The following is a 14,501-nucleotide window of genomic DNA, read 5'->3' on the forward strand; positions in this document are numbered from 1 at the left end:
GGTTTCATGAGAAAAAATAAAATTGCTCATAGATAGATCTTTCTGTGATCCCTTATATTTTAGTATAATTTTGTTAATGCAATGCCCCTTATTTATATCTATATTCTCAACTTGGGTTTTCTTTTCCCTTCTGAAGACTTTGACAAAGACCTTTCATTAGAATATCTAATTGAAAGCTTATTATTTATTCATTCTATATCTATGGGTTGTCCCCTTCTAACCAATAACCAAATTCACTTATAAAAATCTTAACCCTAAATCTAAATCTTAATTATTATTTTAATATTAGATTATTTTTTCACATTACATAATATTAATTATAAACTCCACTTTACTAAAAATAATATCAAAATGCAATATAAACACTTTTTTATTTATCAAATGAAAAATATTTAACTTTGTAATTCAAAAAATATTAAATTATTTTAAATTATTAAAATGACTAAAAGACAAAAAAATCATCGAAAAAATAGAAATTCAAACTTTTAAAATAATCATATAAAAATTTATACAATTACATTTTTGAAAATAATTTTATAATAGTTTAAAAAGTATATGTTTGAACAATAGTAATATTTTTTAATAAAATTATGTTCTTTTGTCATAATGACTTAGGAGGATAAATAAGTTTGGAAATGACTATTGAAATTATTTAAATTATGTTAAGTATCACCTAACAATTGTCACCATATGCATTATGAATATATTAATTCTTTAGAGGTCAATTTCAATTTTTAACCAAATAAATTCAAAACAATTCATTTGAAAAGTATTTGTAATTATTTTAATTTGCAAATTTAGTTTAAAAAAATAAAACTCCTAATTTGCAATTTGTTATCCAATACAATTATTAATAACTAGTTAAATAATAGTCATTACAATAATATTGCGTCGTGGTGATTAAATTAACGACTACTGTCTGATTGAGATGACATGGTTTGTAGAGCTAGCATCTTGGCAATTCAGAAGGAGGCTGCTCCAATCTTGCCAAATGACCATGGCCATTCTTCACCACGAACGCCATATTCAATCCCCAAGTTAGATGATCATCAAAATGACAGTGCACAAACCAAACACCCACAAAAAAAACATGGTTTTTTCACATATTCTTCAGCTTTTAATTTGAAGATATGCATCATTAAATTTTGAGAGAATAATTGAAAGCTATATGTTTTGTCACCTGGATTATCAACTTTGAATCTGATAGTAGTCCACCCACTAACAGGAGCTCCCATAGTATTCCGTTCTGGTGGATCAATCAAATTGAATGTGAGAGGATCTGTTCGAGCATTGTAGTTACCAAAGCCCTCTCCCACAACATAAAAATCAAAACCATGAATATGCATTGGATGGTCATCAGGCTAGAAGATATTCGTTGCTTGGAACACCACCAGAATTGTAGCATTATAATTTAGCACTTTAACTTTTGTTCCAGTGATTGGTGACCAAAGACTTCTGGGTATATTGTCACTTGTATAATTAAACACAATTGGTGGGTTTGAAGGAAAATCAATGGTAAAGACACCATTAATACCACAATAATAAGCTTGAAGTATGGCTATATGTGGCAGGACAAAAGATACATTTTTCATACTAGCAGTTATTCTGGTATTATTAGGGCCTTGACAGTTGGTGGTCACATTAGTTCGATAGGGAAATAAACCAAGTCCTACGGTTATTAGGAGTTTCTCATCAATGCTCTGGGGAACTTCTATTGGGTGATCTAGTGAAGCTAGGCTTCATAATCCTTTATTAAATTTAGTGACAGTTGCAGTGTCATTGTATGTTGGAAACTGTGGAAGAGGTGGGGTGGCAGAAGACTGGGAACCCACGTAGCTAAGAATGGTAGTTGTTGTGGTTATCAAAGAATCCAATAGATTGGGTAGTGTATACATTGGCAGCAATGTAATATTTGGCTATTGCTTGATTGGCTGTGAGAAGAACACTTGTAGTTTGGCCAGGGGTTATAAGCATTATGTCTTTTGTGTATGGTTTTGTGTAGTAAGCATCTACTGCTACCACTGTGAGATTGTGTGATGCAATCTTGAAAAAGAGGTGATTATTGACTGTAGCATTGACAATACGTAGAAGGTATGTTTTTCCTCGGTGTACGGGGATTTTAGTTGTTCCTGCATGCAAACAGTTAGTTTATCAATTCCATGTTGACTCCCTAACATTAGAGTTTTATTTGTGACTAAAAAGTACTCTATACCTGATTTGGAGCAAGCATAGAGATCTCTCGGCTGACCATTGATGAGAAAGGCATCGGATATATTAGGTGCACCTCCTATTTGAATTGAGAGCCTTTTGACTACTTCAAGATCTTTGTTCCACCATTCTCCTGTTTGATAAAGGTAGGTTATATTATGGATCTCTAAAGAATATAAAAATAAATTAAAATAACCAATTTACAAATTAGACTCACTTCAATACGTAATTCAGTATTCTTATTAACTTACAAGTTAATTAAGTTGTGCTTAAGGTTGTTCACCTACATATACTTCTTAATGAGTAGAGTAATGCATCTTGTGTTGCCAAAGTTCTACAAACTTTTCCTTCTCACAAAGATTAGTCCCTTCTTTGATGTTGTTGGCATAGGCATATTCATAATGTGTGTGGACATGATTCTCATGATTTTTATCTATCTTAATATAAAACTTCGGACTTAATACTCATGGCTGGTTTCTAAAGCTCCATTGGTGATCTATCTAGTCACAACCTCATGAGAAGGGTATTCCTAATTTATAAGATAGTGAAAATTTTGTGAAAATTTTGTTGCTTTATTGATTGTGTCTTAAACCAAGAATAAATCTTGGCTACCAAATAGAGAATATATTAGTAAAGAAGAGCTAGTTCTAAATAGCTAAGACCTTCTTCATAATTATGACTTATCTTTTTCTATTCAACTTGTAATTTTAATTACTTAATAATTTGTTTACTTGTCATTTTATATCATATTTTAATATGTTTAGCTAAAACCTAACCATATAGAAACTTCAAAATTTGGTATATTTCTACCATCTTTTATTTTATTGAATTTGATGTCATTATCTGTATTCGTTTTTTATGTACATAGAAAACAATAAAACGGGATAAAAATGAACAAACTTATTTATTGAAATTAACATAAAATGAAATGGAAATAAACAAGCTTTCTTTTTTTACTACTTGTTAGTTATTAATGCTTGTAATTTCTTTTGACTGAAAAAGAATTAAAAAAAAACTTACTCCATATTATGTTTACATGTTGAAGGTGATTATGAATTACATAACTCACCTTTTTTTAATGTGTAATAAACTTATGATTTTTTCTAATGGTCTGATGAATATACAAGTATAAGTTAATAAAGTTGTGCTTGACATTGATCACTTACAAGTACTTCTTGATAAATAGAATAGTTTTAGTCCTCCTATCCTCCCTCTCTCCTTAAGATTGTTGACATTAGCATATTCAAAATCATTGTGGACATGATTCTCATGATTTTTATTTACCCCAACATAGGAATTCAAACATAATACTCATGGCTGGTTTGCATAGTTTCATAGAAGTTCTATCTAGTCATAGCCTCATGAAAAGTGTGCTCCTAGTTGGTTAGAAAATGACAATTTCATTGCTCTTGACATTGATTATTAAGAATAAAAATTAGCTATCATATAAAGAACATTTTAATAAAGAGATAATTGTCAATAGACAAAGAGCTAGTTCTTGATAGCTAAGACCTATGTTTCCCTATTCAACCTAAAACTTTTGATAACTTATCATTTTATCTCTTATTTTAATATGCTCAAATAAAACTTAACCATATAGAAACTTCAAAATTTTGATAAGTTTGTACCATCCTTTATTGTGTTAAATTTAATGTCACTATCCATATTTTGTTTATTTTGATATAATATATTAAAACAAGATAAACATGAACAAACTTATAGCAATTAAAATAAGATGAAATGGAAATGAGAAAGCTTTCTTTTTTACTCAATCTGAATTCTAAATGCTTGTTACTTCTACCAAAAATGAAAAAAAAAAATCATTAGATTATATATTTGAATATTGAGGGAGCCCTTATGATCATGAAATACTCAACTTGCTATTTATTAATATAGTTCTCATCAATGAGAGCTTTGATTTTACATATATGTTAATGTTTAATGAAATTGCATTTTTTGGGGTGGAATTTTTTTTAAAAAATTGAGCTTGAATTAAACCAAAAGAAATGCACAAATGCCCTTTTCAATTGAAAAATTGGAGAATAGATAGATTTTTATTTGAATTGGTGAATAGGTTGGTAAAATATTTGTTTTGAATTGTTGGGTCTTTTAATTTTTCCTTGTATGTGCATTAGGGTATAAAATTAAATTACATTAAAGTACCTTTTAAATCATGTAATAAGGAATTAGAAATTCCATCAATAGAATTTTGGTAGGGTTTCTTGTCCTTATTTAAATATACTTTATAGAATCTAAAATTGGTTAGAACATCATCAAGATTTAGGATAGTTGCACTATTAAATTTTTCATGGATCAGTTAAGTGTTGAATCTAGGACATCCCATTTGTTGCTAGGTTGTTCTACCACTAAACTTCAAGCCTCATAACTACAAGCCCTCATGGATGTTGGTCCATCTTCATGTGGGTGTGACTCATTTTCCAACATCCCCCTTGAGCCAAGCTATAAGTGCTTATGGATCCTAGCTTGGTCTAGTTTTTTCGACATTGACTTTTATACCATGTAAAATTATTTATGAACCAACTATGAGCTCAACCTAATACCTCTTATTTTATATTTAAAGTGTTCTATCATTGAAGTTCAAAAAACATAAATACTAGCAATGGTATAAACTATATGTGAGCAATATAATTTATAATATATTATTAAAATTCAACAACTAACTTTTGTTTTAAATCTTAATCCTATTAAAAAAGTACTTTACAACATAATTGTGAATTTTATATGGATACATAACTTTGTTTAGCATTGTATATCATATATTTATAGCAACTAGATTGAATGAATTCTAATTAGTTTAAAGAAAGTAAACATTCAAAAGTTAGAAAAGTAAAATATTATCTAAACAATAAGCTTGTATTAGAAAACACATTTAAAAAAATGTTAGATATTAAATTCTATTTATTAAAGAGTTAGTTTATTTTGCTTAGCAACTATTTTATTTACAACATATATATAAACACATAAAACTTAAATTAATTGAGATTTATTTATTTTTTATTTTTTTATAAGTCACGGCCAAAGCAGTATTTTTTAGCTTTTCTGGAGGCTCATAGCTAACCACTACATTGTGGGGGCATCCCTAGATTTATTTTATTTTATTGTTGAGATATTATAATTTTAAAAATATATCAATTGTATTCTAGTTTTATTTGCACACTCAGAGTTGAGTTGTTCTCCCCTATTAGGTTTCTCTGTTCGAGCTTTTTTAGCCTTATATTCTTTTAGTCTCTCAATATTATGATGTAATTTATATTTACATCTAACGTCAATATAGACGCTATATGCATTTTTCAAAAAAAAAATTGTATTTAATTTCTATGTATATGATCTCAACACAACAATCCATGCTCTATTGCCACTAAATGTCTCTCAACATAACAACTAGGTATTTTTTTATTTTTGTTTCTATTTTAAAAAACCTGAGTTGTAATCTCGATAGTTATCAATTCATTCAAAAAAAATTCATCTATATTTATGAAAGGATAGAACATAGCAAAAAAAAAAAAACATAAATATTTTTTCAATTTTTATTAAAATATTATCAAGTGTCTCAATTTTTTTTGTATAATTATATTAAGAAAAATATATTTAACTTGTGAGAACATTTTATAATGTATAATAGTTTATAATATATTATTTTTTCTAAAAACTATTGAACTATTACATAAAATTATCTACAAAGAAAGTTTAATAATTTAAAAACTATTGAACTATTACATAAAATTATCTACAAAGAAAGTTTAATAATTTAAAAAAATTTACACATTTTATGCCAAAATTATAATTAGTACTATATATAATGCATTATTATTTGTTCTTGAAATTTAAATAAAAGAATATTTTTAATAAGCTCTTTTAATATTAAATAAAGAATTAATTTAAAATAGCACATCTTATATAGAATGGAAATGTATAATTTCAGCAAATCGATATAAGGTCACACTCATTAAACAATGGATTAGACTTTTTATATCTAATTTACGATTGTTATTTTTATCAATAATTTCCCTCAACTAAAAACTTGGTAGTTGAAAAAGAAGAAACCATAATTATTAGAGCATTGGGATGAAAAATTATTTTGTTTACAAGATTTACAAGACTTAGTCAAGTAAACGAGAAAAAAATAACAATAGACTTAACTCAAAAAAATGATCATCTTTAAGAAAAGTAAAAGAGGCATGATAAAGTTAAGTTCTATATGCAACAAGTAATTTATTTGTCAATATAATTCTAAGAGGTTTAGAAATAAGTATGTCCAAGGAAATGTGCTATACTTTGCAAAAATGTGTATCAAGACACTACCAAAGTAATATTAATAAAAAATATAAATGTTGAGGATTTTTTTTAAACTCACAAATGAAAGATTCATACTTAATAAATTTATTTTTAACAAAAGGTAGTTTGATTCAATTTGTTGTTCCATGAAAGGAATAGAACTTGTCAAAAATAGTGATTGAAGAAGAGCTTATGGGAACTTTACAATACCACCAAAAAAATAAAAATATAACAAAACACCCCCCTCAGTAAGTATTTAAATCATGTCACCTCAAAGGAAACAAAGGATAAACATAAATGAGTGAAATTTTAGTGAGGAACACATCTAAGTCTGTATAAAGATGAAAAATAAAGATAGAGGAGGAAGAGGATTTCCAAGAGACATGGCAAACAATTATAATGGAGAAGGAAGAAACAATTGAAACTATCATGAAGTAGGTAAAATAGGAAGGAGAAACATTTATGCATAAAAGAGAGATCAAAGGTGTGATAAGCCAAACATGTCCAATACCATTATTGAAAAATGTACTCATTATTGGAAGAAGCATATTACTTAAATAAGTAGAGTGCACATTTTTAAAATAAAATAAAAAATGAAGAACATGTTTGCATGTTTATATTACTTCAAGTGTTTTGATTAATAAAAGCATGATATGCTCGTGCCATTACAGATCTGTGAACCGACACTTGGAGCGCATGAGGGGTGAACAACTAGTCAAAAACCCCCCACTAAAACATAGCAAAAAACTAGCAGGGACACCTGAGAACTAGCACAAAAACTAAAATATTGGCAATAATAGAACCAAGAACAAAATACAGAGAACATAAAAACTAGCACAACCACCCATGAAAGGCAAAATGGAATGGCCAAATACATGGGAGAACTTTTATCATTTCAATCCTAGCATAAGCTTAAAAATTTATAAAAAAATGACACCTTTTTAGAAGACCCAAACCTAGAGCAAGAAGAAACTAGAGTTGAATCTAGGGTAGATTTTACCATAGACTCTAAAGGACCAGCACCAACAATCATGGCCTTTGAAAGCTTTCACTTCTTCTTTCTTATCTTGTTGAGCTTATCTTGAATGGTCTGAAAAGCCAGTAGAGAGGAGTGCAAATTGGTTGCATTCTTATAGGCCGAGCTAGCCACCTTAAATTTAGAATTAAGGGTCTCCTGGGCATGCCAAATTTCTTCCAACTTAGCTTTTGTTCCCATCAGTTTCATCTTAGCATCCAGGTCATCAAATCTCCCTTTCATCTTGTCTTAGTTGCCCACAATACCAATGAAATCATTGGTTGCCTTCCAGACTCTATTGTCATCTACACCCTCAACCTAGGTATTAACCTTAGCTTCGACTTCAACAAGCACCTCCAACCTATTAATCTTCCTAATATCAATATTCATCAGCCTGAAAAAGCCACTTGAGTAGTGCATCCTACCTTTGCACATCATCATGGATATCCTTCACAAGCTTGGTGAGGACAGTGATAGAGCTCAAGGGCTTAGTGGGGGGAGTGTTTGCCAGGGGGGGAGGGAGGGTTAGCATCATCAACAACATTATTGGTAGGGGACCAATCAAAACCCATGGTTTCAAGGGAGTTCGATTCCTTAGAGGAAATGGAATCAGACTCCGAATCCTCAATAATATCCACCTCCGTATGCTCCTCCAATGAGGGTTCCTCAATAAGGTCCTCTTAGAAGCAACAATGGCCCTGAATTTGGCCATGTGAGCGGGATTTTTTCTAGTGGGAAATTTAGGGCCCGAATGGGATACTTTGGCAGAGTTGGATGGAGATACAATGAGGTCAACATACAAATTAGGATCAAAAGTGGACCCAATTTCATCAGTAGGGACCCCACATGAGGGCTTTTGGTCCAAGTGTAAATAATAAAACCTACGAATAAAACCTTGGTGCAAGGGGGTTTTCCTTTAGCAATAGCCCTAGAAATAGATTGAGTCAGGGAAGGCAAAACCCAACAAGGGAAGTTCATCCTTACCCCACCGCACAGATGGTTTAGCATAGGGAAAAGTTGAAGGTGAAATCTCCTCTTCCTACCATCAAGTGTGAATTATTTCATTAAGAGTAGGGCAACCTCTTTCCATATACCCAAGATCTCTTCACGATTGTAACCACTTTGCAATTTGGAGACCCCTTCACAAGGTTGAAAAAATAGATCACAGTCTTCCTTGTAATCTTCTTTGGGTTTTTTAGGGAAGGTGACACCATCCAGAGCCAACCCAGTAATGTTCACAATGATCTGCTCAGTAACCTCAAAAGTAACACTTCCTAGCTTCACAGTGTCATTGTTCTAGGCTTAAACAAAGGCAATAGAGAGTTTAGGGTCATGTCTAGCCATGTTCTCCACATACAAGTGTAGATTTCCCTAGATAACCTTTCCCCACAACTTGCCATTCTTTTTGAACTCACAAAACCCATTTGGTTCAATCTAATTCAAATATCCTCCCATCTTTGTAGACCCAAAGGCCACAATGTCAAAGCAACAGGTTTGAAAAATAACTGTGGTAGGTAACCGCAAAAATAAAATCTCGCCACCTTAACCAACTTGGAACTTAGGCAAGGGTAAGAATGCAAAATATTATAAAAGAAGCCTTGGGATTACACATCATTAATGAATAATTCATTTGAAATCATGGCATGAGCATCAAGAGGTACCTCATCCATTTGGAGCCAAACTTTCAAATTATTAACCATTGTGCCTATCCTGGGTAATTTATCTACCACCCTATTCCTCTTGCATTGCACAGGGCAGAATTTGACTTCATCAAATGTAAGAGAGAGGAAGTGACACATGTCAATGACAGAAGTAGCGAGTAGCTTTCCAGTTTGATGTAGCTTCTTCATTAAGCATCATAATGGTATTATAAGAATCACCTTCCATAATGAGTTTAGAAATGGCCATCTCTCTTGCCACATCAAGCCTGTGAAACACGACCAAAACTTCCGCTATGCTTGAGGTTTGGACACCAAGGTTGGTAGCATAAGAAAGGATCAAGTGACCACATGGATCCCTGATCACACCACCCCCTCCTTCCTAACCCGGGTTACCACAGGAGGACCCATCAAAGTTCAGCTTTAGCCATCCAATGTTGAGGTGGGGGAGGTTCTTATATTACTTCAAGTGTTATTGAAATTATTATAAATAATTTGTTTTATTTTGATACTGGATATAGCAATTATAATTTAAAAAACAAAATGTTTTTAAACACTACTTAAACAATTAAATTAGAAGTAAACGTTGAGAATATAGAAAATTACAATGCATAGAATATGTAACATTTCAACCAAGTAATAAAAATGTATGTGGAAATGCTTAACACAATAGAAATGATTCTAGAATTTACAACTCTACAAAATAAAAAATATGATAGATGAATGCTAATTTTGGTTTTCCAATAGAGGTGTTACAAGAAGAGATCATGAATTGGAAGGATTAGACAAGGATATGAATGAAAAGAGTATAATTTAAAGGAAAAAATATATGGCATCAAGCAAATGCCTAGGGCATGGTATAGCCACATTGAGAATGGATTTTTTAAGCACTCAAATACTTAATTAAACAAAAATAAAAATGGATAGTTTGTTTATGTATTGATGGTTTGATTTTTAATAGAGATGATAAAATTACAATTAAAAAATTCAAAATAAGAGTGAACGAATAATTGGAGTTGATCGGTTCAGGTCCAAGATAATCAAATCTTTTATGAGAACTAAATTTTATTTCATTAAAGTAAACATGCCAAAGATGTTTTACATAGATCTTGAAGGGAAAACATCAAGCTTGAACTTATTGGATATATTGATAGTGATAGGAATTGAAACATTGTTGATAAAAAATACTTCTACGTATATAATTCAATACAATATCTTGATTTTTTAAAACAATCTATTGCTTCACATTCAATTGTTAAAATATAATGTATTTTAGACAAATAATAACTCTACATAAATAACAATAACACTTTAAATAGAAATAAAGTAAATAATGTAAATTAAATAGACTAATATAAAAATACTACTAAAATAAAATATCCTAAATCTTTAATATTTAATATAACTCTTAAGTAAATGTTTTTTTTGGTAAAAAATTTAAATAAATAAATAAAGTCTTAAATAATTTTAAAGTAAAATAAGCTGACAATAAAATATCTATATTAGTTAAAACTGTTTCTTGTGTCATTCCAACGATTCAAGATACTGCCTTTATTGTTCCTAAAACTATCCCTGCTTAGTTGGTTGTTTCTAATGACTGACTTTTGCTTCATCCATGGTCCTTGATGACAAGGTCTTAGCTTAGATGATTTCTTCTCCACCTTGTTCTTTTTCTAGTGGCGTCCTTTCTAACGGGGCCTCTTTCCCCTATCAATTTTTTTTTTTTTTTTTATAATGGCTCTTCATGGATTGTTGTACAACTTAGGAAGAAGTGTCTTCATAAGAAGGTTTCTCTTTTGCATGCCATGTCTTTAGGTTTGAAGTTACCTATTTTTTATTCAAATCTAGATTTATCTTGATTGTTTGAGCTTTATTGTGTCCTTGTTGGTCATGCCCTACTTTGTGGTTGTGGGGATGGTTTTGACTTGTATATGCAAAATAAAATACTATATTAAAATAAAATACTATATTAGTAAAAAACAAATGTATATGTAAAAGAAGAAAAAGAAAGCTATTAACAATTTATAAAGCACCCTTGATTCTTTTCGTCGTCTCATATTGTATCAAGATATGCTTAATGATTTTATTTTCCCTTCCTTACAAGAATCTGAACCCTAATCAGAATAATTTATAAAGCTTTCTTCATTTTTAATTCTAAACAGTAGTTTATTTTCAGCAAACTTCTTTTCATAAAAACAGGGAACTGATATAAAACAGGATATTAGTCTAAAACAGAGCATTTCAACAATTTTGATCACCTAGCACGATGGGAAACTCTGAATAGGGTTGAGGAAACGGATAAGAGCTTCCTTTCTTTGGATAGATAACTATTGCTCCGTGAACTGTTGCACGCAGCCAAGAGACATGGGCATGCCACCACAAGGTTCCCTCCTGTGCAATAATCCTGAATTTGTACGTATATTTTCCTCCTGCTTGAATCGGGCATTGAGTTATATACCCTGCTCCATCAGCCCATGCTGTGCGAATCTGTCTCACTCCATGCCTGAAAAACAAACGTTTGCAACCAGTTTGTTACCACGAACAGAAAAATGAAAAGGTATGGGCAATGAAACGGAATTTGAAAACGTTGTGCATAAGAAACGGTCTATATATAGCAGGATTTTTATATACAATTAATGATATTAATGTCATTTACTATGAATATTACATACGCCAAGAAACGGCCGTATAGCAGCATAGAAGTGTGACATGTGACTGTGAAGCACTGAGAGACAAGATCTAACAGTGGATGGTGGCATTGTACTTGGATTTGTTGATTGTTTTAACTCTAACACTGTCGCCATTATGTACATACAGAGTTGGACCAGGGAACTCTCCATTCACTGTGACTCTGCTATACGTTTGGCATAGCCTAGTAATAGGTGTCGATTCAATCTGGCCAAATCCAAAGCAAAAATATATCCTCAGTATTACCTACCAGAAATCTGCTATTATCTGTCTTAATGAACAAGATGCTGAGTATAGAAGATTTAGAAGCATCAAAAAAAATATCATCAACGTTTAGATTAAACTCCGGCTGTTTAAAGATCACCATATTCTAAACATTGATTTAATATAGGTGGTTTATGGGAAATCACACTAGTAGATTATGAATAAATTAAATCAAGGGTGGTTCAATTAGCAGATAAGTATCACTTAATTAGGTGGGTCATCTGAAATCAGTCTTTTTCAGTAAGATCCACTTCCTAGCGTGATATCAGATGAGCCACCAACAAATCAAAACCTAGAATGTCTTGTATAAACCAAACCAGCTATATCACAAATTAAAAATCCGTTAGATACTCAATACCAATAAATCGAATATCACAAATTAAAAATCCGTTAGCTACTCAATACCAATAAATCAAAAGATTAAGATGAGGAATCTCCTTAACATGTCTAGGATAATGAATAAACTAATTCACTGTTGGTTTAAATGCTACATACTAATTATCCACCTAAAATAACATTGATTTTTTCAATAATACCCACTTATTAATGTGATGTCAGATGAACAATCTAAACATATCAAAACTTCAAATACACACCACCAAACCACTAAATCACCTAATTAACAGCAATAAATCAAAAAATTGTGATAATGAATCTACTTATCCTGTATTTAAAAATAACAACTCTGCATTCTGTGTGCGTGATGAACCACCTAAGCAAATTAAAAAATCATTTTAACTACTTGAGTCTCCTTAGCTTGCCTAGGAAAATAGCTCTGCTTTCTGCGTAATTATTCTGTGCTAGAACTTAAATTCTAATAATAATTGTTCAAAGCAGCTAATCCAAAGAGATACGAAGAACATACAACAAATGTGGAGTGATGAACGTGTGCTCTCGCTGAAGCATCAAAGAAGGCAAGGAATGTAAGGAGCACAACTGCGGACACCATCGAAAAATACGCTGAACATAACGACATTCTGAAAATCGAATGCCGTCTACTTTTTCTGGTCAGCAAAGTTGCAGGAGCAAATTTTGCAGTAATCAAAGGCAGAAAACCATATTTTCTGACTGTCGAGGGCTGAGTGCACTGAATACTTGCTTATGCAAGTAAGTATTGATATTTATAATCTAATAATAGCTATTAGTGGGGAATGGTATCATAACTGATGGTTGAAATTAATGTCTAATTCAATGGTGTACCTATTTCCGGTGAGTGCGGTATACGAAAAGTCTTCCCATCATCAACAAATCTGTCCCTATTCAAGCACGGATCGCAAGATTGAATATTTCAACAAACAGGCTTTTGCACATAGGTCGAAAAATGCTGCCTTGGTATATTTTATTTAAAAGCAGCGAATTTAATAGATGGTGAATTGTGCAAGTAATCATAGCTCAGCGTTACGTTATGCCATTTAACGAATAATGCCTATTTTAATGGCCGCCATGGCCCGACAAGAATGACCCATTAGCCGTATTTGATGTTCAGTACGTACCTAAATCAGCTAAATTTGCGGGATGTGAATGGTTCAGATTCATCCCAGCTAGCTTGGAGTTCATGGAGTAAAGAACTGACACGAAATTTGAGCCAACTATAGGCATTTATGTTTTATTTCTTTTTGGCTGCCTTTTGTTATGTATTATTTTATTCTTCCTTTTCGTCAGTTAAAAGTAATTATGTTTTATTTAATTTTTAAACAAGTTTAGTGATTTTATGCTTTCATAATTACTTGTACTGGTAAGGAATATTTTATTGTGATAAATATTGCTTTATTTCAAAAAAATTAAGTTTGCTTTCATAATTATTTGTAGTGGTAAGGAATATTTTATTGTGATTTTATGTTTCATAAGACATGTTTGGTTTTTATTTTGAATGTTCAATTTTAAGATTTAACGTGTTATACAAGTATAGCAATTTTATGCTCTCACCATCTATCATATTCATAGAAAGGTTTTTGATAAAAATGCTATCATTTCATTTATCCTTATCTTCTATCTTTGATGTATTTTCTATTCATGTCATAAATGTGTGTTTTCCTTTTATTTAATCAAGTATATTAATTGACTTTAATTTTTAATTACCATTCAAATTAATTTATTTGTTGTTTGAATAATGAATGATCCATATTCATAAAATATTTGTTGGATTAGGCTACACTTAATGATCATGGCCTACAACTTAGTTCTATCAATTTGCAATTAAAAACTACAACTTCCGAAGTTGCATTCTTAGAGTATGATTGTTATTAGGTAGACATCTTGAACTAGAGATTGTATTTAAGGACATCATTCCAAGTCATTTTAAATTATTGATTTATATCACAAAAGATTTGTATAATTTATATGTTGTAACATTTGTTTTAGTTTTAGTTATA

At 30.9% G+C, this 14,501-nt stretch overlaps 1 protein-coding gene across 1 annotated transcript; it reads right to left on the bottom strand.

The window, feature by feature from the left end:
- Positions 1-825: 825 nt before the first annotated feature.
- On the bottom strand, positions 826-13,728 carry LOC131065019 (laccase-3-like). The gene is made up of 6 exons (XM_059212980.1): positions 13,623-13,728; positions 12,995-13,227; positions 11,942-12,072; positions 11,436-11,680; positions 2,213-2,341; positions 826-2,129 (listed from the first exon to the last, which is right to left on the bottom strand). The coding sequence occupies exons 1-6, from the start codon at positions 13,726-13,728 to the stop codon at positions 1,837-1,839; spliced, it is 1,137 nt and encodes a 378-aa protein (XP_059068963.1). The 3' UTR covers positions 826-1,836.
- Positions 13,729-14,501: the final 773 nt, after the last annotated feature.

Source organism: Cryptomeria japonica, chromosome 10 (assembly GCF_030272615.1).
Source record: "Cryptomeria japonica chromosome 10, Sugi_1.0, whole genome shotgun sequence".
NCBI lineage: Eukaryota > Viridiplantae > Streptophyta > Pinopsida > Cupressales > Cupressaceae > Cryptomeria > Cryptomeria japonica.

Excerpts from the sequence above, each read along its gene's own strand:
- LOC131065019 (XM_059212980.1), bottom strand. The coding sequence starts at position 13,728 with ATGCCTATAGTTGGCTCAAATTTCGTGTCAGTTCTTTACTCCATGAAC. Across the intron at positions 13,228-13,622 it reads CGCAAATTTAGCTGATTTAG|CAAGTATTCAGTGCACTCAG; the intron begins GTACGTACTGAA and ends TACTTGCATAAG. Across the intron at positions 11,681-11,941 it reads AAAACAATCAACAAATCCAA|GCATGGAGTGAGACAGATTC; the intron begins GTACAATGCCAC and ends TTTGTTTTTCAG.